General features: G+C 45.4%; 1 protein-coding gene across 1 annotated transcript in view; it reads left to right on the top strand.

Moving 5' to 3' along the window:
- Window positions 1–24,907, top strand: part of GRM7 (glutamate metabotropic receptor 7) — a 212,188-nt gene that overhangs the window by 146,134 nt on the left and 41,147 nt on the right. Inside the window, exons 6-8 of the mRNA XM_042823557.1 lie at window positions 146–346; window positions 5,250–5,389; window positions 20,315–21,250. Coding sequence (XP_042679491.1) covers window positions 146–346; window positions 5,250–5,389; window positions 20,315–21,250 — 1,277 coding nt within the window. The remainder of the gene's footprint in view (window positions 1–145; window positions 347–5,249; window positions 5,390–20,314; window positions 21,251–24,907) is intronic.

The following is a 24,907-nucleotide window of genomic DNA, read 5'->3' as shown; positions in this document are numbered from 1 at the left end:
AGATACCTTTCTTTTAAATTTGTGTTAATTAGTAAAATGATAACGCTTTTAATGTATTGCCTAACACACGCATTGCTTTCCACGTACTCCAAGAGACATCAGAAAGCGCCGCACCTTACTGTCCTTCTGTGTGCGTGCTGTGCAGGGCAGGAGCGCATCGGCAAGGACTCCCACTACGAGCAGGAGGGGAAGGTGCAGTTTGTGATCGATGCAGTGTACGCCATGGCACACGCACTGCACCACATGAGCAAGGATCTGTGTGCTGACTACGCCGGGGTCTGCCCTGAGATGGAGCGCGCGGGCGGCAAGAAGCTGCTCAAGTACATCCGCAGCGTTAACTTCAACGGTGAGTGAGAGCTGCTCCACCTGTAGCACCCTGCCTGCATGGCTTGTCGTTCCATTCAGTCTCACTCGGTGTATTTATTCGTTCCGCTCAGGTGATGCTTTTGTTTTAGCATTTCACTAGAGTTTGTGGCAGAAGACCGTGTCTATTTAGCATCTGTAAGCATTCTGCTTTAGCTGAGGTGGATAGGCTACTGCTCTGCAAAGGCAGAAATTGCTGCTGCTGTTCTAGGATGCTTTCCCAAAGCCTGTGATTTCCTGTGGGAGAAATAGCTGAGTAAATGCCCAAGTTTTTCTTCATCTTAATATGTCTGTCCCTATTTGTGTTCTTTCTTGTATTTGGAGCAAGCTAACTGGAAGAAATTCTGGTATTTTACCTGACTTAGCACTCAGGAGAAGAGAGAACAGCTAAAGAGCCAGGTCCATTTGCAGAATCACATCTATAATGTAGACAGAGTGATTACCCCAACTCCAGTAGGTATTTAGAGGAGTTGTAACATCATAGGAATGGGGATGGGATGACTTTATCCTTTTGTGTGCTTATTGTTTATCTACCAACTTTCTACCAGTGGATGGTAACAGCTGCAATACCAACCCAATGTTTCATACAACACGATGGGCTTTGACATATCTTTATGTGCATTGCACTGTATGAATTAGACCTGGATATTAGGAACGTTTCTCTGCCTCTCTGCATTTTACTGTAATCTTATTACAGTTTCATTAACCAACACTCGCCTGCAACTAGAGGGGAGACCAGAGCTGATTGCTTGCAGGGGTAGCATTACAGCAACCTAATGTTATTTCCTCTTCATAAACATTGCTAATGTGTGTACCAGGAGGTCTGACTGCTCTGCCCTATCTCTGAATAAGATAAAGATCTGAGACTTAACCAGGAGCCATTGAGAGACTGGGGACCTACTGCTTAGCTCCCAGAGTTGTTGCATGACAACTTTAGTTTCCTTCTTTGTGTTTTCTTGATCAGTCCTTTAAAAGATGAGTTTTCTTCCTTCATTTGTGATTGATCTACATGGCTATGTGGTGTTTTTCTTTGTTTGCATACATGTAAGTGGCATCCAGCACAGGGACTTGAAGTAGCAGTTTGCTTTATTACTGGGGGAAGGAGGATGGTGACAAAGTGAACAGAGGTTTAAAACCTTTAAACTGCTCGCGGCTACTTAGCCTTGGACATTTCCAATGGGAAAAGAATCAGCTCCTGTAAGGGTTATTATCTGAGGGTGGAATTCAGCTTCTCGTTGCACTCATAGTGCAGAACTGTGTATGGGTTTGCACAGCCGTGCTCAGCATTCAGCTGCAGCCCTCCTGGGGGAGGTTCCTGTGGATGCGGAGAAAGGTTCTGCAGAGCTTGCTTTTTTCTGTGCTGTATGAAAGTAAATTCCCAAAATTGCAATGAATTCATTCAGCCAACCTGGGATCAACAGCTGCCATATAACGCACTGAGCGACCAGCCTGCAAACCCAGGTGGATGTGGGAACAGAAGCAATGAGAGAGCACTTGTAGGTCTGGGTTGTGTAGTGCTGTTGTGATAAGGCCTGGCAGCCCTGGGGACAGCAGTGCTGGTGCCCACGTCTGCCTTGGCATCACGCTGTGGTGGGGCTGCTGCGTTTGCTTCAGCAGTGTTATGCTAGCCCTTACCCTGCTCCTCTCTGGGTCGCTGGTGCAGCCATGCAATTCTTTTCATCAGAGGTAGGGCTTGGAAAACAACATTTGGTCCGTGCTTAAACTCTTGTTCTACCAGCTCTCTACCTAAACTCGTAGTAGAAACAGAGCAGAGCAGTGGGGTTCTTTGCCTGAACCGTGATCTGGAGAGATAAAATGCAGCCCATTTCCGAGCCGATCCCGAGCCCATGAGCTGGAGATCTCTGTGCATTTAATGGCTCTCTCTGTCACGATGAAGCTGAAGCCATCTCGCCTGTAACTGCTTCTGAAGCCCTTTCTTCCCTGCAAAGGTAATGACATTCACGCAGAAGGAGCTCAAGCAACGTTTTAATGAAGAGAGACTGGATTTGTACGAGGAGCTCAGTGTGAATTTTGATACTGGTCACATTATCTTTAGAACAGAAAGCCTCCAGATACCGAAAACTTAAAACTCCAAGTGCTCGTGCAGTAGGATTCTGAAAATCCTATGGTGCAGAGAGAAGGTTGTATTTTTCCCCAGTGAAAAAGCTGAAGGCTTTGTTCATCCGAGCCCTTCAGGTCCTCAAACCGCAGTCAGCGTGGATGGAATAATAAAGAAACACCTTGGCTAGGCACACCTGCCTGCCATCCTGTCCTCCTCCTATTAATTCGTTTCTCATCTTGTGGTGATTAAGGGACTGAAATTCAACAAATTCAGTCAGATTGCATCTCCTCTCGGATGCATCCTGCAGGTGAATGGGTGTCATGTGCTCTCCATCTGTGTGGTGAAAGGACAGCTTATTTGTTGGGAGCTGAAGATGAATTAAATTGTCATAGCCTCTGAATGAGCAAGGAGCTGCAGCCTGCAGGCTACTGCTCAGTTTCTGAAGTGCTTGCTGGAGCTGTAGCAAAATGGTATGAATCGGAGCAGAAGGAAAATAAATCCTAAATTATATTCCAAAAAAAGTGAAAGCTCATCAACCAAATATTGTCATAATTATAAGATCAAAAAGTGAAGTAATAAATAGAACCCATTTTGGAAATCCTTTTGTCTCTGCGAGGAGGTTTTCATGCATCCCTTGTTTTCATGAGTGCACAAAGGAGCTGGAACTGCACGTAGAGGCTGAAGTGCTGCAGTGATTTAGAGCAGGATGGGAGCGATGGGGTCCCTGCAGACAGAGCACCAGCACACAGCAGAGCCCAGCAAAGGCTGCAGAAGGTCGGTGCTTACAAAGCAGGTCCTTGGCTGGGAGTGCAATTGCTCCAACTTCAAAGCTGGGAAACAGGAGGCTTTGACTTAACTTCTGGGACCATCCCAGTTCTCTGCGTTTCTATAGCTGGATGTCTTCCCTGCAGTTTGCAACCTGTTTCACAGGTTGCTTTTCTTTTTTTTCCCATGTGATTCTAAAGCAGAAATGATGGTGACCTGCAGATGGCAACAGGTGTGCGCTGCAATCAGGTCCCCACATCGGTGCATAGTAGTCCTTGTCCCAGGAGCTGTGCTGTGGAGGTGACCCAGCACTGATGCTGTCCCATGCCAGTCCTGCAGCAGCCACATGCAGCACTGCTCTTCAACTGTGGTATTCAAAGTAATCCTTAAAAACTGCCTATGTGCAACGATTAGCAGGAGCAGGCAAAACGTTTTACTGCTCCCACAAAACACAGAAACAGCACAGCTTGGAGTAGCAGCTCTGGATTGCACCTTTATTTTTGTCAGTTCTGGAAGAAAAAAAGCAAAACCAAAACAAAACAGAAACAAGCTTAACTAATAATATACAGCCCTTTAGAAGTCATGATTAGCAAATCGCCGCTTCCCATTTGTGCTGACTTTCAGGAGGAGCCAAGGAGTTATGGCCATAACTCTTCATTCTAAGCATTTTCATTATAAATGTGTTCTGGGTACGTGAATCTGTAATGACAATTAAGTGTCAGCTTTGTGCTCATAAGGAACCAGAGAGATCTCCGTGGAAGATTTTCTGTACCAGCCTTTGAACTGAATCCATATCTGATCTCTGAGGCTTGCAGGGTAGACAGGAAGCCATTTACCAGAGCTGCAATGAAAACTATGCTAATTTACTTCTTCAAATTTTCTTTTGCTCTCTGGAATTCAATGAAGAATGGGAATCATGAAGAAAACCATAATCTTAAAGTTCAGTGCTACTGCAGGAGAGATTTTTCATTGCTTTGGGGGGAAAAAAAAGAGATGCAGAAGGAAGCAGCTTTGAATATAGAGATGCTAGAGCTGAAATCTTCAATCTTGACACAATATTACTCTGCCACACCTAAGCCTATTTTAATGTATGTTGTGATTAATGTGACCCTTAAAGAAAACACAGCATTGCTCTACATTCTCCTTTAGAAAGGGGTTCACTTCTGACACCATGGCAATTCAGGTGCAGGTGCCCTGGGGAGCAGTTATCCATGCAAGGACTGGGAATGGTTGGTAGCAGCACTGGGGGTCAGTGCTGGGCAGCTCTGCTCAGCAGAGGCATGGGGGGCTCTGGAGGGATGCTTGCTTTCCTGCTGCCCTGCATCCAAGCCCTGTGTTGGTTACCCTGGTACGTGGCAGGTGAAGTTGATGCAGCATCCTGATCTGAGTGGCTCCAACCCGAGGTGCTTCTCAGCCTGTGTCAGTTTCACAGACTCAATAAGGGAGCACACAAGGAATGATCTTCCTATAGTTTAGTCTGTTCTTTTCCACCCCAACTGCATGCTGATTACAGGAATAAGAACATATTGTGGAGGAGGAAGCTATTTCTGGATGCCAATCAAGATTCACTAGACCTGGGCTGACTTCTGACAGCAGTATCTCTCAGAAGCAGATGGAACATTTTCTGGGGGAAAAAAGAATCATTTAAAGGCTCCATTCACAAGTGTGATTTTCAGTAAAGAACTCCCTAAGGAAAAAGAGATGGGGAGGGAGGCTGGAGGGCAGGAAGAAAAGCCTTCTGATATTTCTTGCTGTTTGCAAAGCTCGAGTGAAGGAAAACTGATCTGGTTTTGCTTCATTTTGTTTTCAGTCAGTGGGCTTGGGCAGTAGTAGTTAATCAGGGAAGAGGACTAGGATTATTCCATCGTGTCCTGAAGTATCTGTGTTAGATGGCTTGCTGATAGATAACCAATGCCTGAAATACATTGCCAGTCTGAAAGCTCCCAGGCGTGACTAAATAAAACAGCTGCTGTAAAGCTTTGGCTTTTCCTTTTTTTTTTTTTTTTTTTTTCTTTCTCTTTTTTTTTTGGTTGGATTTGGTCTTGTTTCCTTCCCCCAGGCAGTGCTGGCACTCCAGTGATGTTTAACAAAAATGGTGATGCACCAGGGCGCTACGACATCTTCCAGTTCCACACCACCAACACCAGCACCCCGGGCTACCGCCTCGTCGGGCAGTGGACAGACGACCTCCAGCTCAACGTGAGTCCATGCCAGTTTCTCCTCACTCATTTCTTTGCTCTCAGGTACAGCGATTAGTTCTGCTTTCCTTTTTCCCCACCGTGCAGGAACTAACATAATCACTATTTCTCTGCAGCTGTGCAGTGCATTATTTCTTGCATCTCTCCTGACACCTTTTATCTGTGCTGTGAGTACCAAAGCTCCTCAGACAGATAAGGACATCAGGCAGTCATGCAAATTTTATTACCTTTGCATGTCTGGAGTCCCTGGTTGCCACGTTGGAAAATAAACCAGTAATGCGCTGTGGTTTGAAACCAATGGGCTTTCATTTGTAGATGCTCTTCAGTTTTTCTGTTTTTAACAAAGCTGAAATGAAGTATTTCTTGAGTGAGTCACTTTTGCTGTTACTTTTAAGTGAAATACATCCATATGAATGAGATATCTCTTCTGTAACGATGCCTGAAAGAAAAGTAAGGATGTAAGAATAGGTGATCAAAGATTCCCCAGACATTTTGCTGTTGCCCAGATGAACAAACAAAGATGACTGTTGGCTGAGAAAGCTGGGAGCTCTTGTCAGCTCTACCCACATGAGGGTGATGACAGGTCCCTGGCCCACAGACCTCCAGAGATCTGGGCTCAGGCTTCCTGCTTGGCGCTGTGCATGTGCCTGTGCCCCATAGGCATGGAGGGGATGTGCTGCTTAACCACGCAGCTCCTTGGCTCCCTACAGGTTGTCACAGAGCAGAGAGGTGACACCTCCGGTTCGATCTGACTGTTCTGCAGCAGCAGAAATGGCCCAGAGCCGAGGTGTTGCTGAAGTGGAATGCCAGTTGCTACAGAAGGGCTTTCCTCTCCTGGTCCAAACAATAATGAATGCGGATTACCAAGGGTGCAGCCTTTGAGACTAACCACAGTGTTGAGCTCTCCTTGAATTCTGATGCTGTTGAATTCTGATTTGCTGTTTCCGTCTTTTACAACTTCTGATGCTTGACTCTCCTTTATAGACATGGAATTTACAATTCTTTTAGCAAAAATTTTAATATTTTATTAAGTAAATCTTTATATAAACTACGCATCCTGGCTCATTAATATTTAAAACTAAATTAATGGAGCTTGATTTGTATTCCTGCCGTTGTGCTAAATGTCTCCATAAAAAGCATTCCTCACCCTCATATCCTGAAGGCTACAGTGTTGTGTCAATAGCTGAGACTGTCTCAGTAACTTCCCTTCTCCTCACGCACAGGATTAGCCTTGATATGACAGTCCCTGTGTTTTTTCTCACGATAATAAGGAACATTCTGGAGTTTAGAGGAGTCAAGGATGCCCTGAAATAACCAAACAAAATAGAAGCTGCTATTAAGTATCTCCCAGGAAAACTGCCAAAGTCTGCAATTTATTTTCAGTAATGGACGCCGAGGTAACGCTTCAGGATATTTTCCCAATTCTCATTTCTTTAATACCAACACAAGAGGGGAGACAAAGGACGGTTGGTGAGAGTGCTGATTTTAATTTAGAAAATGCTGAAATGATGCTCTGTTTTCCACAAGACTTGCCATTTGGGGCTATCTGGTTTAGTTCTGTGTATCTGACTGTTCTCCATCACAAAAGAGAAGTTGTTCTGCCCAGTTATGCTGCCATTAATGGTAAGGGTGCTCCAGGTCTCAAAAGCAGTAGGCAGATAAGTGCCAAAGACTGTCCTATTTGAGTAATGTGGTGTTTTCTTTACCATTGTCCTCATTCAAAGAAGCTGAGAGCATTTTGCTGTTATTTTTCCCATGGAAGCAGTGTTGTTGTTCAGTCTATGGTCAGTCCAGTCCTATGGCAGTGTATGTTGTCTTCCCATTCTCACCCTTCTGTAGTGAGAGGCAGAAGTGTGGAGTTACGATGCTGATTAATCTTGATTAGCTGCACCATATTTTTTTCACAACTGCTTGACTTTTTCTGTTGCAGAAGACAATAGATAGGCTGAGGAGATCTTCAGCAACATATATTTACAAGTCTTACGACAAGCCATGCCAGTTTGTTTTCTCGTTGTTATCATCAGTTTACAAACGTGGTTTTTTGAGATGTCTGAGTGTGTTTCTCTCGATCCCAGTTGCTTCTCCACATCTTTGTATCCTGTTTGCTCTCTTGTCTGGCAGCAGTGTTTGGAGAAGGCAGATGTCTGCTCCCCATACACAGGAGCCAGGCTCAGATCTGCCTGTAGGTATGTGAGGTGTCTCCTCTGAGTGCAGCTGACTCACCCTGCATTTACATTTCTGTATCTGAGGTCAGAATTTTATTGATTACCAAGAAAATACTTTATCACTCTCACTGCAGCAGAGTTGGGCCATAACGTAGTTTTTACATAAGGCCAACATAATTACCAAATTTTCTTTCACTTGCTTGATCTCAAGCAATCTACCACAGCTTAGCCTAACGCTCAAGGCATGATTTAGTAAAGATGTTGGCTGTATTTCACAGATATCTACACAAGGGTAAAATGAGCAGATGTCTAATTTTAAATGGTTTGGCCAGTGTTCCATGAAAAACCGTTGCAGTGCTGTGTTCTCCCTGCAGTGAGGTTGATTACACGATGCCCCACCATCTCCCACAGGAGGTCATGGCAGAGCGTGTCACGAGGGTTATGTCAAGTTCTGTCAGCCCCCGGCACGCGGATTTAGTAAACAGTATTTATAGTTTGTGCCCTCTTATGGTTTGAAAAGCTTTCCCTGGATTTTAGGGTTGGAAACTCGGCCAGCTGCGTCCCCAAATGACATGCAGTCTCGTGAACCCCAGAGCCTGCTCAGCAGCAGAGATGCAGCCCGTGCAACTGGATGAGAGCATCGCTGGCCTATGTTCTAGGTTTCATAAGAGCGTTGGAAACCTGGACTCTCTTGTACTTTGCCAGTGCTGAGAAGTATGCTTTTGTATTATTAAATAGATATAATGCATTTATAACATGTAAGTATCAGTACAAGGAGAGCTATTTTGAATGTGTTTCAGAACAAGCGGTGCTACTGATGGAAAGGAGGAAATTTACTGTGGGGAAAAGGTGTCAGATAGCAGCTGGGTTTTGTTTGTTTTACACTGGGTAACTTTTAGTGTGTGGAGGATTTTCGTTTTGTTGTGTTCTTGTTTGTTTGTTTTAATAACTTGATTACTGTTATTTATGCTATTCATGCAGTAAGAAATAGGGGAGCTTGATTTGAACTTTGAATTTTAGAAAGGCAGTGAACTGTCTGTGCTGTTTTACCGCGTAGATCCTATAATGGGTGCCTTCCTGACATGTGTGCCTCTGTTCCTCCATAAAGCACTTAGGGCTTGGCCCATGGAAGGCACTTAGAAATGCCAGGAACTGGCTGACTTCTGTGAATGCGACTTCCAATGCTTTGAGGTACCTGAAGAGGACAAACGCGCCTCTCCTGGAGGAGCTGATGTGTCTGAAGGAGGCAGAAATAGATTGCCTCTAGAGGAATGGGAGGTTCTCATGGGAGATGTAGTGATACTGCTTCTCTTTCGCTATATAGTTAACTCAGCATGCCTCAGGTTTATTATGTTTTCATGTCCAAACCTCTGCAACTGCCCTTGAGCTGTCAAAATCCAAAAGTAAAGGGAAAAAAATCCCCATAAAATTGCTGAATCTTGTTTTTCCAAGGATTTGTCTATTGCATACCCTAGCACAGCAGCATTCTTTATCATGTTCCCTGGGACTCCATCCCATACTTGTCCCCACTGTTTCCCTGCAGTGCTTGAACTCACTCCCGCACCCCTGTACCATTTGCTGCACAAGCAGCATCCTGCACTGTGGCTGCCTTTGAACAGCCTTTTTCTTCCATCTGTACCCCACTTTCCTGTTGTGCATTGACAAGCTCTTGGGAGACATTAAAGCCAAGGCTGTTTGCAGTTGGCAGTTTGTTGCATGGTTTAATCCCACTGAGCTTGGACTTGGTGCAGCTGTGCCAGCACCATGGCAGCAGCACTGTGAGCAGGAGGTCTGGGCCCTTGCAGAGGGAACAAATGAGCTGTTGGCACTGAGGTCCTGCACGATGAGCTGCAGGTCTGGACTGAGAGCTGTGCCTCCCATCTGTTGGTGTCTGTGTAGGTTGCATCATATTATTTTAATTGCATCAGCATCTCCCGCTCAGTGCTGTGACATGTGAAGGTGCCACTGGCAGCTGGGCTCTGGTCTGAGGCTGAAGTGCATTTTTCAGGATGACTGAGGGTGCATCCCCAGCTGATAAAGAGCAGAGGTGGAAAGCGTGTTGCCCTGCCCACTGCTATACTGCAGAGATCTCAGGGAGCCCCAGCTTGAAACGTGTGTCACTTGCAGAGCGTCAGACTGAGTTCACTGTTAGTTCCAAGTGAAATTAAAGTATCTCTATTTAATTCTTTTTGTAAGCAGGAACAAATACATATTAAAGATGCCTAAACACCCTGTGTGCAGAAATAAACAAATCTGTATTGTTTTAGTGATGTGCCCTCGAATGGTAGGTAGTTTAGCAGCGTTAAGCAGTGCAGAAGTTGGAACATGACTGCCACCTGAATAGAGCCTTTGTGTGCAGAGTCAGAAGGCCAGCAGCTGGGCAATTCCTTGCTCTTTTTATAATCTCCTCCAGCAATAAGTGATTTATCACTGCAGTCTTTCTAACCAAGTGCTTAGGTGATGAATCGTATTGATAATCATCGATAGTGTTCCATAAACATGTATACTACATGAATCTAACTGCACATAAATCCTGTCTCGTGTTCTGTGGTGCAAAGGAAACCACTCTGTGCTTATTAATAAACTCCCTCATCCTTGGGGAAGTAGCTGTGCTGTTATTTTCTTCACTGTGGGTTTGGTGCAGTGATTTAGAGGAGAGGGAAGATAGGCAGAAAACAACCAAGTAACATCCATGCCCCTCGGTGTCTCTGGATGTACAGGAGCAGGGATCTGGCCCTGGCCTCAGGGCGGTGATAGGGTTACAGTGCCACTTCCACACTGGGGTTCTTTTTTTCCCCACAGGCATAGTAGGTAATTTTATTATCAGCTGTTCAACGCCTATTCAGCTACTTCTGCTCAGACCGATCTATTTAAATGCCACCAGCATCTCTGTTACAGAATTTGAAAATAAATGTTATAAACAGAGATCTGACAGAATAGAAAGAATAGTGAGATGTCTGATCTTCTGGCAGGAGACCTCCATGTGTCCCTGTTTTTAGGGAAATATCCTGAACAGCAACTGGATCCCAGCAGCTATTCAGTGATGTTCAGTGTTCACCAGTATTCCTGGAGCTTACTTGCCATACTTGGAAGTCACAAAGACTATACATATATGTCAAACTATATATATATATGTATATCTATACATATGTATGTATATGTATATATAAATGTATATATATGCATGTATTTTTTTTTAAGTAGAAGTTTATTCTGTGGCTTGCACTTTCCATTTGAATTTGTACTACCTATAAGTAGGAAGGCAATAGTTAAATCTTGCACCTCGCTTTGAAAACTAACTCAGACTTTGGGTTAAAGATATGAAATGTCATTTCTTGTTCATTATTGACCCATTTTGCTTAGGTGGTAATGTATGCTGCATGAGCTGCACTACCTTAGGCAAAGTGAAATGAATTAAGCTGTATCAGCTCTTGGTAACTGTGAGCATTGGTGTAATTTTTCCAGGTCTGAGAATGTCACAAGGTAAAATGTTTGTAAGGACATAAATGCTCAGAGAAACCAGACTGAGAGAGTACCTCAAATATCTTTTCAAAGGTAATGCAAAAAAAAAAAAGGTAAGGAACTGATACAAGCTAGAAAGGACAGAAAGTGTATCAGGCAACTTACTGGCTTCAGAATTTGCCTCATCTTGTGTTCTCCTAAATGTCCAGGAGCCAATAGGCAACCAGACCTTGCCAAGTATTTTAGGGTATTGCATGAACAGACGGGGGAAGGATTGGTGTCATGCTGTTCTTGTTGCCCTGAGCACAATCCAGCTGTGTTTTGCAAAGCAAAGTGTTGAGACCGTGCAGATGTGGGTACCGAGGATAGCAGAACAGAATTATGATGGCTTTCTTTAGAGGGAAGGAAGAGATTCTGTACAGGGTTTTCAAGAGGCTCTGCCCACGCCAGGACTGTGTGAATGGCCATTAGAATTTCCAATGATTAAGCAAATTATAAAGGTTCTCAAAGGAGTCCATGCAGTGAGTGTGTCAAAAATAATCATTTTTAAATGTCCCTGGATACCAACTTACATAGAAAATCGATGTGGTTTGCAGGAAGAGTACAATATTGGGTATATAGTGTGCATTGCAATGTCTCAGGCTAATCATTTGTATGGCAGGCAATAACAGCCCCAAATAGAGCTGAGAAATGCCTTTTGTTTGCACTTAAAAGAGGCTTTCCCTAAAGTTTATTTGTTTTGTTTCACTGTTTGTTTGCTGCTTCTTCCACTGATTTGAAAATGTACTTTTAATATGAAAATGCTGCAGTAGATTATTCCCATGGAACAACCTTGCTTACTTGTTAATTGCATCTTTTAATGATATGGAGGGTGTGTATTTGACCATTAAATGTGGCTTCTGAGCATCCAGCTCCCAATAGCAGCTAGAAATGTTGCCTATAATGAGGTATTTTGTTCCACTCTTGCGCTGTCTGTCTTTCAGACAGACTGGTGAAACAGAATCAGCAGTATGGACTTCCACTTCCCTTGGCAAAAGCCAAAGCTTGGATGACTTTTCTTTCAGAAATATGACTGGAAAAAGCAGCACAGGCTGTTCTCTGCTAGCTGGGATGCTTCTGTAGCCGTAATGCATTTCTGTATTCCTGGGGAGGAGAGGGAAGGAAGAGTGTCTGTGCTGTAAAGGATGCCCAGCGGTGGCATATTGAGGGTGCTCAGCAGGAGGGCATGAGAAGTTGCTCCCCATCGCTGTGCTCACTTTTCAGAGAGGTGAGAAGGGTACAATGGGGAGAAAAATGCTAAGTGTTGGTTATTTCTGATGAAGTCTGCAAAAGTGTACTGAGGCACAAAATTCCTTAACTTGCCATGGTTCGTGTAGGAAATAAAGCTCTGAAGTGGGCTGCAGAATTTCAGTGGAAGTGCAGGAAGTCAGCGCCGTCAATGATGCAATTGGAGGATAGTGTTTCTACTCTTAGGCATTGAATCTCTGAAGTGATCTTCTTTTTCAAACTCTGCTTCTGTTTTGCGTGCCATCTTAGCCTTTCGCATGTGTCGTGCCAGTTTGTCCACCCTGCACAGCCCAGGCAAACCAGCATTCCGTGTAGCCTTCAGAGCAGCAGCACGCCCTGTGCCATCACTGTGCAGTACCAGCACCTCCTTTGCTCTTCCTTCCCCAGCCCTGTTTCAGCACAGCATGATCGCAGCCTTGGTGGAAGAGTGGCCTCCATGTGGAGGATAATTAGTCCCATTAGCCTGCCCTAATTGTCTGTGTACCATCTACAGTGGTTGGGACCAGCCGACCAAGTGTAGCCCAAGCAAGAAAATTTAGTAGCGTTAATAATACTGCAGCAACCTAATTAGGGCCTAAAGGAGTGAGGTGCTGAGTATCACTTGGAATTTTGTGGTTCTTTCATCTCGCTTCCCCAGCCTGTGTGTCATTATGCCATGCTCACTAGCCATGACGAGGAAATTACCGACAATTGATGCTGATCCTTTAAAAGGGGAAGACCAGGACCAAATAATTTGACTAGCACTTACTGGTCTTTGAATCAGCTTGGAAATTAGTAGGATAAATAAACTGAAGCATTTTGAGTTGGCAGGCACTTCAAGATAAATGCTATCCAAATTACACACCTGCCATTTGGTACATCTCTAGTTATTACCCTTTCCATTTTGAAAGTAATATATCAGATTTGGCAGATGTATTTCTTTTTCGCAACCATAAATAACAGAAAAAGAAGTTATTAGCTCATAAGCAGAGATAAATAAGCATCGAGGGATAATCCTTTTCTCAAAACCTGGGTAAGGTCAACTCATGGCCGTACTATGAAAAATAGCTCTGAAAATGAGTTCTGGGGAGAAAAATCACAATTCCTGACTTTGCTTCTAGGTGCCCTTGTCATCTCATATTGTTATTTGGGACTTGAACTTGAAAATTTCTGAGCATTATGAACGTATTAGAACAGAACATTTGATTTCAACTGTTCACTTAAATACTGAGCAATTACTTTGACCCAGCATCAAGCTGTTTCTTAGGTGGTTTGGTGCTTTGGATTGGGGGTTTTTTGTCATCCTGTGCAATGAATCCCTTTAGTCTTCATTTCCAGGACAGCCATGGAGCAAGTGCAGAGCTTCAAATACCCAGGGAAGGTCTGTTTGAGTCTTTGGGCATGTAGAAAGCTGCACGTGCTGCTGCCTTGGCTTTCATCTTGCTCTGCTGTGCCCTCATTACACTGGATGCAGAGCTTCCTCCATGCTATTTAGCACGTGCTGCTGCGTTCACTGCTGCTTAGAGATGTTGGGGTGGAAGCAGCAGGGGGGTTGTGGGACCATTTCAGCCCTCTTTGTCAGGAGCCAGGTGTGAGGTTCCCTTATCTAATTACTTATTGCATACCTCATGACTTCTAAGTTTCATATTTTTATTCTAATGGCAGCGTGGGTATATTTGAAAGAAGACACATGCCATCGTGTCTGACCGTCCCAGAAAGCAGACGAAAGCAGAAATCTGTGATTGAAGGCTACTTTGCTAAGGCCATTTCCTTCCCGGCTGTAAAATACTGAGCAGTTTCTCTTATATGAGTCCGTAACTGGGCCACCTTGCTTTGAGATGAAACCTTTCATCTCTGTTTCACACCATGGTGCATACGAGTGCTGCGCTGCATGGAGGTGCTGTGGGGCGGCCGCGCACGGCTCCGGCTCCAGCTGCGCTTTGAGGGCTGTGACACTAAAGGACAAGTTCGCTTATGCCAGAGGCATAAAATGCTTATAATAGTCCAGGCTACTATGCTCATAACCTGCTTTCATTGTCCCAGTTAGGTGCCAGACAAGCTGTAAATTGCTCCTTTAATTAAGCAGTGTTTTATCTCCTTGTACGCGACCACAGAAACATCAGGAGCTGGCAGAAGTGTGGGCTGCCAGCAGTGGGACAACTGGGCTCTTTTCAGGCTGACATCTGTGGGTTGTGAGTTGTGCCAGGGATGCTTCACTGAGCCCTGCTGGCTGCCAGCCCGCCGTGCTCCCAGTCCTGTCCACTGAACCAGCCTTTAAATGGGCTGTCCCACTGATGCTCTCAGGATACGTGATGCTGGGTTAAATGTTCGTCCAGTTTCAGTAACAGGGAGACTCAGAATTGCAGATTGTCTGTGGTCCATGCAGTTTCAATGAGTAGCTGAACTGAAATGGGGCATTTTGTCATGATCCCCACACCACGTTGGTTAAATCCCTTCCTTCTTTCCTTCCCCCCTCCCCCAAACTCCAAGAGTACAAGCTTTTAGAGTGTTAGCACTTCTTACAATGCAATCTATGCCTGATGGCTGTTCCTTCTGGGCAGCCTGGGGGTAACTGCTGGTGATTTCAAGTTGATTTATGGTATAATTAAACACCAATCCATCACTTCCTCACTGAAGCAAAGCTCCAATTGATATCAGTGGGAGCATCACTTGATTAAGGCACTTAGGAGTGGTCTCACAGTGAGCCATTGTCTTCCTGTATGAAGTGAAATCTGATGTATAAATATCCCCATAATGCCTTGCAGTGGGTTTTCTTCCCTTCCCTTTTTTTCCCTAGATGCCTTTACAGCCCTTTAGAAAGATCAGGTAATTTGTCAGCAAGGTTTGCTCTACAGTCAGTTGTAGTAGGGAATGAAGAAAAGCTTTGGAAACCAAATTTTCCCCTAAAAGTTTCTGATATTGGTTGAGTGACCACAACGTGAGGACAGTGGACAGCAGGGGCTGGTTTTGTTAATTTTTGAATGACCGTGTTAGGCTCTGCTGTGTAAGTGTGGCACTGTTGCTCCCCCCATGGCAGCTGTTATTTTCTGCATGTAAAATATTAAAGGCACCATGAGCTTATTTCTGTTTGTGAAGTAGGGAAGAAGACTATTGGCCTCGAGTCTGCTCTGAGAGGGCTGGCAATGGAGCACGCTGGGGACGCAATGCTGAGCACAGCACGAAGGACAGCAAAAGTCTGTGTTGGTCCGAGCAACGGGCTTGGTGCTGATTACAGAAACTATTTGTGAGCCCCTTCAGGATGACAAATTCCCTCAGATTACTTCAAGAAGATAGATTTGCTCTAACTTACCAACTGAAATAGATAACTACTGCTTATTATAAATGCACATTTGGAAGTATGTGTTCTATTTTAAATTGAAAAGTTATGCAGGGGCTGCAGGATGAATTCTGAAGATGCATGGCCCATCCCATCCCATCCTATTACCGAGAAGACAACAGGAAGCCGCAGTCAGATATAAAAGCATTAAAATAATTAATTTTCAGCTTTATTGTGTGTCAACAGGAATGTATAATGAGCATTTTTGCAAAAACTGTAGATTAAGCGTTTCTCTCTGAGTCAGTGCTGTGCTAAAATTGTCCTTGGTTTAATGTAGAACAAATAGGCTTTGGATCTCATTACCGTTGTTACTCATTGCAGTGGTGTCCGGTGCTACCGGGGCAGGTGAGATGGGTGGAAAATGACTACAAATATTAAAGTAAACAAGCAGTACTATGAGAAGAGGAAGATGCATCATGTTTCCCTGCAGGTTAAGAACTGGTTGTTGTGAGATCACCAAAAAACAGTTACAGCATAGAGCCCGGGGATCTCAGCCCGGTGGGCTCGGAGCTCAGTGCGGGTTCGGCAGCAGGGCACGGTGTGTGAGCTGAAGGAGCTGTGCTGACTGCACACAACTGCCAGGTTTTGGCTGCAAGCCTGCGAGCAGTGATGAGTTTCCACTGCCTTTGGTTTGAACACTGATTTACTCGTCACATAAACGATGACTAAATGATAGGTGTGGCTGTGCCCACAGCCTCCCTGGCACAAAGCAGGCAGTGGTAGGAGAGACCAGAGCAGGACACACACAGCGACTTTTAACTCCTGTTTTAAGAGGAGAATACTTGGATGGATTTCAGATGGGTATCTCAGCACGGTGGGAAAACTGAAGTGCTGGTGCTGCTCCTCCGAAGCTGGATTCATTTTGGAAGCCAGCAGCGGGGCAGCGCCAGGGCTGTTAGGAGCCCCGGCCACGGGGACGGACGGGGTGGTGGGGAGCAGCCCCTCCTGCAGGGCTGGGTGCCACTGCTCCCAGGGGATGGAGCTGAAGGGAAGAGTTACAGCAGTGGGTGAAATGCAGTGTTGGCGGTCTGGGTGAGCCGTCGTGGTAGATCTGTGTCTTTCCCTGGTTGTTTGGCTTATCGCTGCTGTAATCTATTTAAGGGATTTTAGTTGATATTTTGCAGGAAGCTTTGTTGACTGTGTGTTGTTGACATTCTTAGCTTAAAACTGTTATCACATTAAAGCCCTGGATTGAAAAACTAATTACTAGACATTAATAGCTAAGCCCGAAGAGCTAAGTCATGCAAATATTGCTATCTGGGAAGTTGAATGTACAAAAACTGTTTGAACTCTGACTTAGTGACAGGAGTCTGAAAGCAGTCTGTGAGATAGCAATAAATCTGAGTGCAATCCTCGGCAATAGTTTCCTAATATGTCCACAAAATTAATGGCAGCACTGTTATAAACATCCTATTGGGGAAAGTAGCTATCTTTCTGAGAAGGTTAATTATCAGTAACATAATTATTTTTGTACTGACTTCTATTTTAATCAAACATTGCATGAAACAATTTGGTTCAGAACAAATAGCTCATTACAGAAATATTTGTGGTGCTGAGAAAAGAAGCAGCGATGTTTAAATTACAGACATATATCGAGTTACTTTATTCATTAAAATGAACAATTATGCTAGGCCTTATGAGACAGACTAAGCATTTCTTGCTAATGTTTGTTCTGTGGTGAGCATGATGAGAATTAACGCTGGGGCCGGATCCCATCACACCAAGGTGTTCATGGAGTGGGCAGTGAGCTGTGGGCTCTGCTGCTGGGTGCTGGGTGCTCGCTGCCCAGAGCCACGTGCAGCCTCACCTGTGGGATCCAGCATCTGGAAATGAACCCAGGAGGTGAAACACGTGGTGGTGTGCAGCCTTCAGGGAGCATCACAGCAGCACGAGGCAGCGTGGAGGAGCACAAGGCACGGTGCATTGCCAGCATTAGGAACGCTAATTGGCAAGGCCGTGACGAAGTGCCTGTCCTCCCAGTTCTCATCTGCCATCCGGATTCTGAGCAGTTGCAGATCAGGTGCCAGTCTTGGGAGGGAAGGCTGAAGGCAGGACTGGCACTGTGCTGAGGTGGCTGAGGGAGGAAGCAAAGACCAGAAGTGCTTGCTTTCATATGGACTGCTTTTATCTGAGCCTAACAGCAGCAAATCCCATGGTTTGCTGGTATTAGTTAGATTGTACTGAAGGAAATGCTCTGCTGTTTTGTTCTGTTGACAGTCCTATTACAGTAATAGTGGACAAAAATCATTCTTATGGTCCTGATCCTGAAACTCTGAACTTTGCAAAATCTGTAAGTTGTTTCCAGGCCAGATAGGCAAGAAGTATTGGGAAAAGTGCTATTAAATAGAAGCATGCTTATAGGTTTAAGTAAATAAAAGAAGGAACTGAATGTAACAGTTCCTCAACACAGTAGAATTTTTTTCTAGATTCAGGTTCTCGAAAGCCTATTTACAGAAACTGCAGTAAAGGGTGGGAAGAGGAGAACAGAATAATGTACGTTGGGTACAGCCATCAGCTCCCAGGGCTCCCGATGTACAGCTGAACAGTTTGTTGCTTTTGTTTACACTTCTGAAAGCAGTTATGAAGCACTGATTTATTACAAAGACGCAAAATGCTTCAAAAATACTCTTTATGTGTGGGGGGGGGAGAGCATCTCCACTTTGGATCGGATTCTCTGCTCCCAGCACCTGCCTCGGTGGCAGGTGGCTTATCTGACAGCAGTTTTCATTATTAATTTTCTAGCCAGAAGCAACAGAGCACCGTGAGCCTTTCTGAGGGCAGCGATACAGAGTTATCGTGGTGTGGTCCCAGCAGACCAGAAAAGAACTTTCCATAATTTTGCCCGATCTCCTGTTTATCTCCTCACACCAGTATCTGTGCAGAATGAGATTCCTTCGGGCTGTCCCCGCTATCTAGCAATGCACGGGATACTTCTGAGAATATGGAAATTCTCTGGGTCTGAAGGCGTAGGGGGATGTGATGATGCATTAATAACTCTGTGGCTCTCTGAGGTATGTGGAAAATTGCTGAGAACCCTTTCATCGCTGCAGCCTGGGTCAAACTGCATGCGTGTAGATGCTTTCCTCATTTGATATCAATGCGTGCTGTAAAACCAGCACCAAGTACGTTCTGTGTTTAGTAGCTGTAATAGCAAATGGGAGCTCCAGTGCTCCCAATGCCACTCTGTAGCTGTACCAGCAGTGGTAAGGGGTAGTTGCCCTGCCTCAGCTTCCATCTTTCTAGAAAGGTGAGGTAGAAGGCAGTGATAAGGAGGAATCATTCTTCGGCTTCTGTAAGCTGCAAGCCTTCAGCTCAGTGCGATGGTAGGGAAGAGTTCCCGGGTCTTGTTTTCTTTCAGAATAAGCAGTGAACATTGAAGGTTAATGAAGTTTCTTGAGCAGGGGCAGACCTCTCAAACATCTGTTACTGAGGGATTATTTCTGTAGCGTTGGCTGCAGACTCTCAATAGTATAATATTTGAGCAGTCTGTGGCTTTGATGTTTTTCAAGCATATGAAACAAAGTTGGTACAGGGTCTATTTTGAATTAAATTAGGAGGGTGCACCTTAATCCTTCAGTTTAAGACATCCTAACCCCAGTCTTCCTGCACACATCAATAATCACAGACAGCTGATTCCAGCAGCTCACCTTAAAATCCCTCAGTTGTAGGAAATGCTGGAGCATGTAAACATTGAAGAACCTAAATTATTAGCTGCAATGTTGTTTTAGTTAGACTTATTCACGTTTGCCCCAGCAGATCAGGTGGTGCATCAGGAAAAGCTGTGCGCACACACATGTGCTGCAGGTTGAGGAGTCTCTGAAGTTCTGCTGTGTGGCTGAGCTGCATCTGGTGCCATGAGTCGGTGCTGGGTGTCAGGACCTCCCCGTGGTCCCAGACTGGGTTATTGCAGGGGAGCTCCAGTGCTGAACCTCCCAGGTTCTTAGCAGCTGGTCAGTCTGGAATATTTTGGAATGATTGGTGACTCACATTTTGTGCAGTATTTTGAGTTAAACATGGAGTTTAGGATTCTTCAGATTTAGGATTCTTTGGACTGCAGAACAAATGAGGTGTTCCATTTACTTAATGCAGTCGTTGATCATTTGCATTCCCAGAAGCACGCGTGGCATTTCAGAAGCCGGATGTGACTTTGAAATGAAATATTATCTAATTGCGGCGTTTTTCACTGATGACTGTTTTCTTTGTACCTCGTAGTTCTTATGCAGCTCTCATTACAGATCTCACCACATTCCCACCAATTCCAGCCCTTAGGTACGTTTCCACCTTGCTCAAAGTGTTCCCCTGTAGCAGTAGTTCCAGGAGGGGAGAACACTTGCTGTGGTCTCAGTGAGGAGCCCCAGGCTCTGGGTGCACGAAAGGCAGTCTCGCAGTGTGGCTGCTGCCTTCCCATAAGCCAAATCAAGTGCTCTCACTGATTTTCATGCAGCAAAAAGGGTTTTCACACTGCTGTTTTGTCTGGTGCTGTGCCATTCTACACAAATTTATTACTAAGAAACGTGAAAAATGGCTGTAGTAAATAGTCTTGGGTTACAGTCCCGCGTGAAGGCGCTGGTGTGCAGTCTGGAAAAGCACAGTCGACCCCATGTAATGTTTTCCATTTGTTTGTTGCAGCGTGCTGCCCCGTGGTCCGGCGGTAACACCCACATAACAGCCTCCTTCTGCTTCACATGTCTCCTAGATCGACGACATGCAGTGGGGTAGAGGAGTGCGAGAAGTCCCGTCCTCGGTCTGCAGCCTGCCTTGCAAGCCGGGAGAGAGGAAGAAGATGGTGAAGGGGATGCCGTGCTGCTGGCACTGCGAGCTGTGCGATGGGTACCAGTACCAGGCCGACGAGGTCACCTGCCTGCTGTGCTCCTACAACGAGCGGCCCAACGAGAACCGCACCGGCTGCCGCTCCATCCCCATCGTCAAGCTGGAGTGGCACTCGCCCTGGGCCGTGATCCCCGTCTTCTTGGCCATGCTCGGGATTATCGCCACCATTTTTGTCATGGCGACCTTCATTCGCTACAACGATACCCCCATCGTCCGGGCCTCGGGGCGGGAGCTCAGCTACGTCCTGCTGACGGGGATCTTCCTCTGCTACATCATCACCTTCCTGATGATCGCCAAGCCGAACGTCGCCGTGTGCTCCTTCCGGCGCATCTTCCTGGGGCTGGGGATGTGCATCAGCTACGCAGCCCTGCTGACTAAAACAAACCGCATCTACCGCATATTTGAGCAGGGCAAAAAGTCAGTGACAGCACCCAGGCTTATCAGCCCCACGTCGCAGCTGGCGATCACGTCGAGTTTGATATCTGTGCAGCTTCTAGGTGTCTTTATTTGGTTTGCAGTTGACCCACCCAACATCATTATAGATTATGATGAGCAGAAAACTATGAACCCTGATCAAGCCAGAGGAGTTCTCAAATGTGACATAACGGATCTACAAATCATTTGTTCCTTGGGTTATAGCATTCTTCTAATGGTTACATGTACTGTGTATGCCATCAAGACTCGGGGTGTCCCAGAGAATTTTAATGAAGCTAAACCCATTGGATTCACTATGTACACTACCTGTATAGTATGGCTTGCCTTCATTCCAATATTTTTTGGCACTGCCCAGTCAGCTGAAAAGGTAGGTGAAAATGAGCTCACGGGTGTCTGTTAGAAAAGCTTTCATTACAGCTATAAATTGTATGCTGATGTCCAGCTTTACAAAGATTTCCAAATGAGCTTTCCAGTTAGCTTGTTACAGAGACATGCAACATACAGCACTATTTTCCTTCTCCCGTTAGCTGGTGGGATCTTCATTTGATAAACTGGCAAATGATCAATGGCAATTGTATTAGCCACTCTTTTTATTGTTGCATCTATTTCAGTTGTCCCTTTCCAGTAGAATAAGTGGGAATTAGCTGTCATATCGTTCATAAAAGGAGATCTCTTAACTAAATCATTTCAAATACAAGACGTAAGAAAATAATGTTAAAAAATGATTAAGAGATGTCTGTGCTTCTAGAGGTCAGTGCTGAATTCAATGCATAGTTGTCTGATGCGTGCTCAGCTCTGTTAACAGCAGCTTCAGGGCTTATTTACACCACAGGGTAAAGAGTCTGTCCTGAGCTCCAGCTGCATCTCGAAGGGCGGTGATTTCTGCTGGAAAGGAGTGCTACCACATCTCAGGTATTTCAAACCCTACTGCTCTCCTTGTCAAGGGTGAGATAAGGAACAACACGGGCAGCTTTCAACCCAGCTGGGTCTGTGTGTAGCTTTGGTCTGATGCAGCAAGCACAGAGCAGCTCTTGTGCTGCTTGCCTGGGAGCGTGTCAAGCCTGCAGGTGACCGAGATGGTGGCTTTGAGCTGTCTGCAAAGATTTAAGTGTGTGATAGAAAGACTGGAAGAATGGCAAAGGCTGCTGCTGGAATTAGGAAGCATTTGGCAGCAAAATCTTAAGTTTACCATGAGTTCACCTATAGAGCTGAATTACCCTGTACTGCTTTGAAAGTGAAAGATTCTTGCACGAATTCAGGTAGGGCAGCAAAAGATGTTATTAATCTGATTTCACGCCGAGAGCAGATGATGCCAGCAGAGCAAACAGCCTTGCAGCCTGTGTCAGTGCAGCCCTGCAGAACTGGTGCCTGTGAGGAGGGCACAGGTCCATTTCCACAATGCGTGCAAACACGGCTGGGGCTGTGACTGCAGTTCTGCCCTCAGTGTGACTTCACCTGTGCGACAAGCAGCTCACAACACACGTGGCTGCACTTGGGGTCATCCCCAGAGATGCTCCCTGGCGTGTGGGCATCAAGTGTGGCTGTGGCAAATCTGAGCCATGAGCCAGCTGTGCCAATTCTCCTCCCCAGCTAGAGAGGCCTTCATGCTTACGCTGAGCGATGCACAGTGGCTTTGCTTCTTGGCTCTCTTTTCTGTCTCTTTTTCTTAGTCTCTTTTTTCTTCTTATTTTTTGGCAGGGCAGGGGGTGTTGTACTTTTTTTGTGATTGCTAGTGATTTTCTGTCAGATATTTTCTCTGGAAAATATTGGGCATGATCTTAGCCACGCAAGTCTTTGCTGAAATGGAAGTTGTACATGTTGAAAATCTCATGCAGCCCAATCTTTTAAGCTGGGAAATGGTGCTATATATATAACACCATGCTTTTCATTGTATGGATTTATTTTACTTTGTAGTAAATACAACTATAATATTGTTTGGTAGGAAGCATATTAAATATACCTCTCTTGTTTAGTGCAAGTTAAAAAAAAAAAAAAAAAAAAAAGACTAAAACATGCTGCAAGTATTTCATCAAAGGCAAGTAATTCCATTAGCAGAGAGAAAGGAGCGACCAGGGCTGAGGAAGGGCCAGTGCTGCAGGCTGGATATAAAACCTATGGGATATATGGGAGGTGGTATATGGGAAAAGCAAATTCACAGCTTGCATTTACTCAGGCTCTCAGTCTGCCCTTAGCCTTCAGAACTGCCCTGCTGAGCTGTGATGTCAGGAAGTCAGGCTTCCTTGGTGCCACAGGCTGCTGCTGGGTGCAGCCCACGGTCCCTGTGAGCTGCTGCCAATCCTTGCATGGTGATTGTGCCCCGTGTTCCTGTCTGCCTGCTGCTCTGTTGCTCTCTGCGTTTTGGGTCATGTTTTAGGGTGCATTCTTTTAGTGTGCTTTCCTGTTGCTATTGGTATGTATTCCAAAATGCTGCTGTGGCCTTTGCTGGAGGATGGAGGAACCGTGTCATGTTTTCACTCAGAGCCTTTCTTGGATACCAAACACTGAGCATGGAGCCAGTTGGTCCCTCCCATTGCCCAGTATTGAGCAGCTCCCAGTGGAGGCTCGGGGGCCTTGGGGCTGAGGGTGGTGCCCACCCATCCTTGTGTGTCTTGCTCATCCAGAGAGGGCCCATGCTGCCAAACGCTGCTGCTGTGCTCCCGGGCAATTGTTTTTCACAATAAAACTGTGTTCAATCCTCAGTGGATGTGTGGGCATCTTACCAGAAGCAAAGTGGCCTCAAAAAGCTGTTAAACCAATTACAGAAGCCCTAGCTCTGCAGCAGAGTCAATACAGAGCAGCACTTGAAAAGAGCACGTGCTGCTCGGTGAGGTCAGGTGGAGCACAGCTCGATCAATGCTCCGAACTGAGCCAAAATCTTGGAGCACAGATGAGAAAGAATGGTGGGAGGGAGCCCTCGGGCTTGTGCTCCCCTCTGCCCTGAGGCTCTGGGTAGGTCAGCAGTGCCTGCTCCTACCGTTGCCTTCTCCTGCCTTTCCGAGCCCCATGGCGGTGGGGTCACCGTGTGGGGCTGCATGGCTGTGCTCCATCCCCACAGGGCAGACTGCAGGGCACACATCTGAGATCGCTGGGTCTCACGGATCTTTCATTTCCTTTTATGTGTTGGACCATTTTCAGGTTTTTACAGGCAATGTGGTAAAACAGCAGTATGGCAGCATGCGATGCGCTCTGATGCATCTGGAAGCATCCATTTGCAGGTGGTGCTGGTAGCTGCTTTTTTATTATTATGACTCTCTCTTAAAGTAAATATTTTTAAGACTTGCACAGCAAGGATTACCAGAGGCTAAGCTTTCATGGCAAAAAAACAAAGAAAAATACAGTGAAGGGAAAAACCATCTGTAGTTAAATCAATGTGATAGAGAGTTCTTAAAATACCGTCTTACTGTCTCTGTACATAAAAGTCAGTTTATTGTTAAGAAAACAATACCTTTCAGCACTTGTTTATTACCATTTTACTTTTTCCATGTAATGCTGTTGATGCTAGGAGGAGTTAACAGGGCAGGAGGAATTGTTGGAGGCTGTGTCAGAAATAGCTGGGCGTGGGGTTGGGGTTCTTTTCTCACCACCTCGTTCTCCATTTCTCCTCACCATGTTCAACCCTGGTTATGAAAGTCTGAGATCACAAGCTATTTTCTCTTGTGGGAATTCAGTATCTCCATGTATGAGTAGTGTTGCTTACATTACATTTCTGAATCTCTAGGATGTAGTACTGAAGAACTAGATCCCTTTAATGGCCAACCTGAGCATCAGTCTGCTTCATGTGGCAGACGTGCCAGGACCCCACTGAGCAGCGCAGTGTGTCTGATCTGCAGTGCCACGCTGGGCTCAGTAACGTGCACAGGTCTGTGCTTCCTGTGCCCATCACGGTTTGAAGAAGAAATGTCATTTGGAATCAGGCCAAGGTGTAACTGTGAGACTAAAAGAACTCGTTGTGTGCACAGGTCTGAAGTCCGTTCTCGGTGTGCAGCTGTAGTTCTCTACGTTGCATGTTCCCCTAAGATCTTAT

This window comes from Centrocercus urophasianus, unplaced genomic scaffold (assembly GCF_019232065.1).
Source record: "Centrocercus urophasianus isolate 14NV4802_14NV808 unplaced genomic scaffold, USGS_Curo_1.0 seq_22, whole genome shotgun sequence".
Classification (NCBI taxonomy): Eukaryota; Metazoa; Chordata; class Aves; order Galliformes; family Phasianidae; genus Centrocercus; species Centrocercus urophasianus.
Note: the sequence above shows the minus strand (reverse complement) of the source record. Positions and strands in the feature narration are given on the sequence as shown.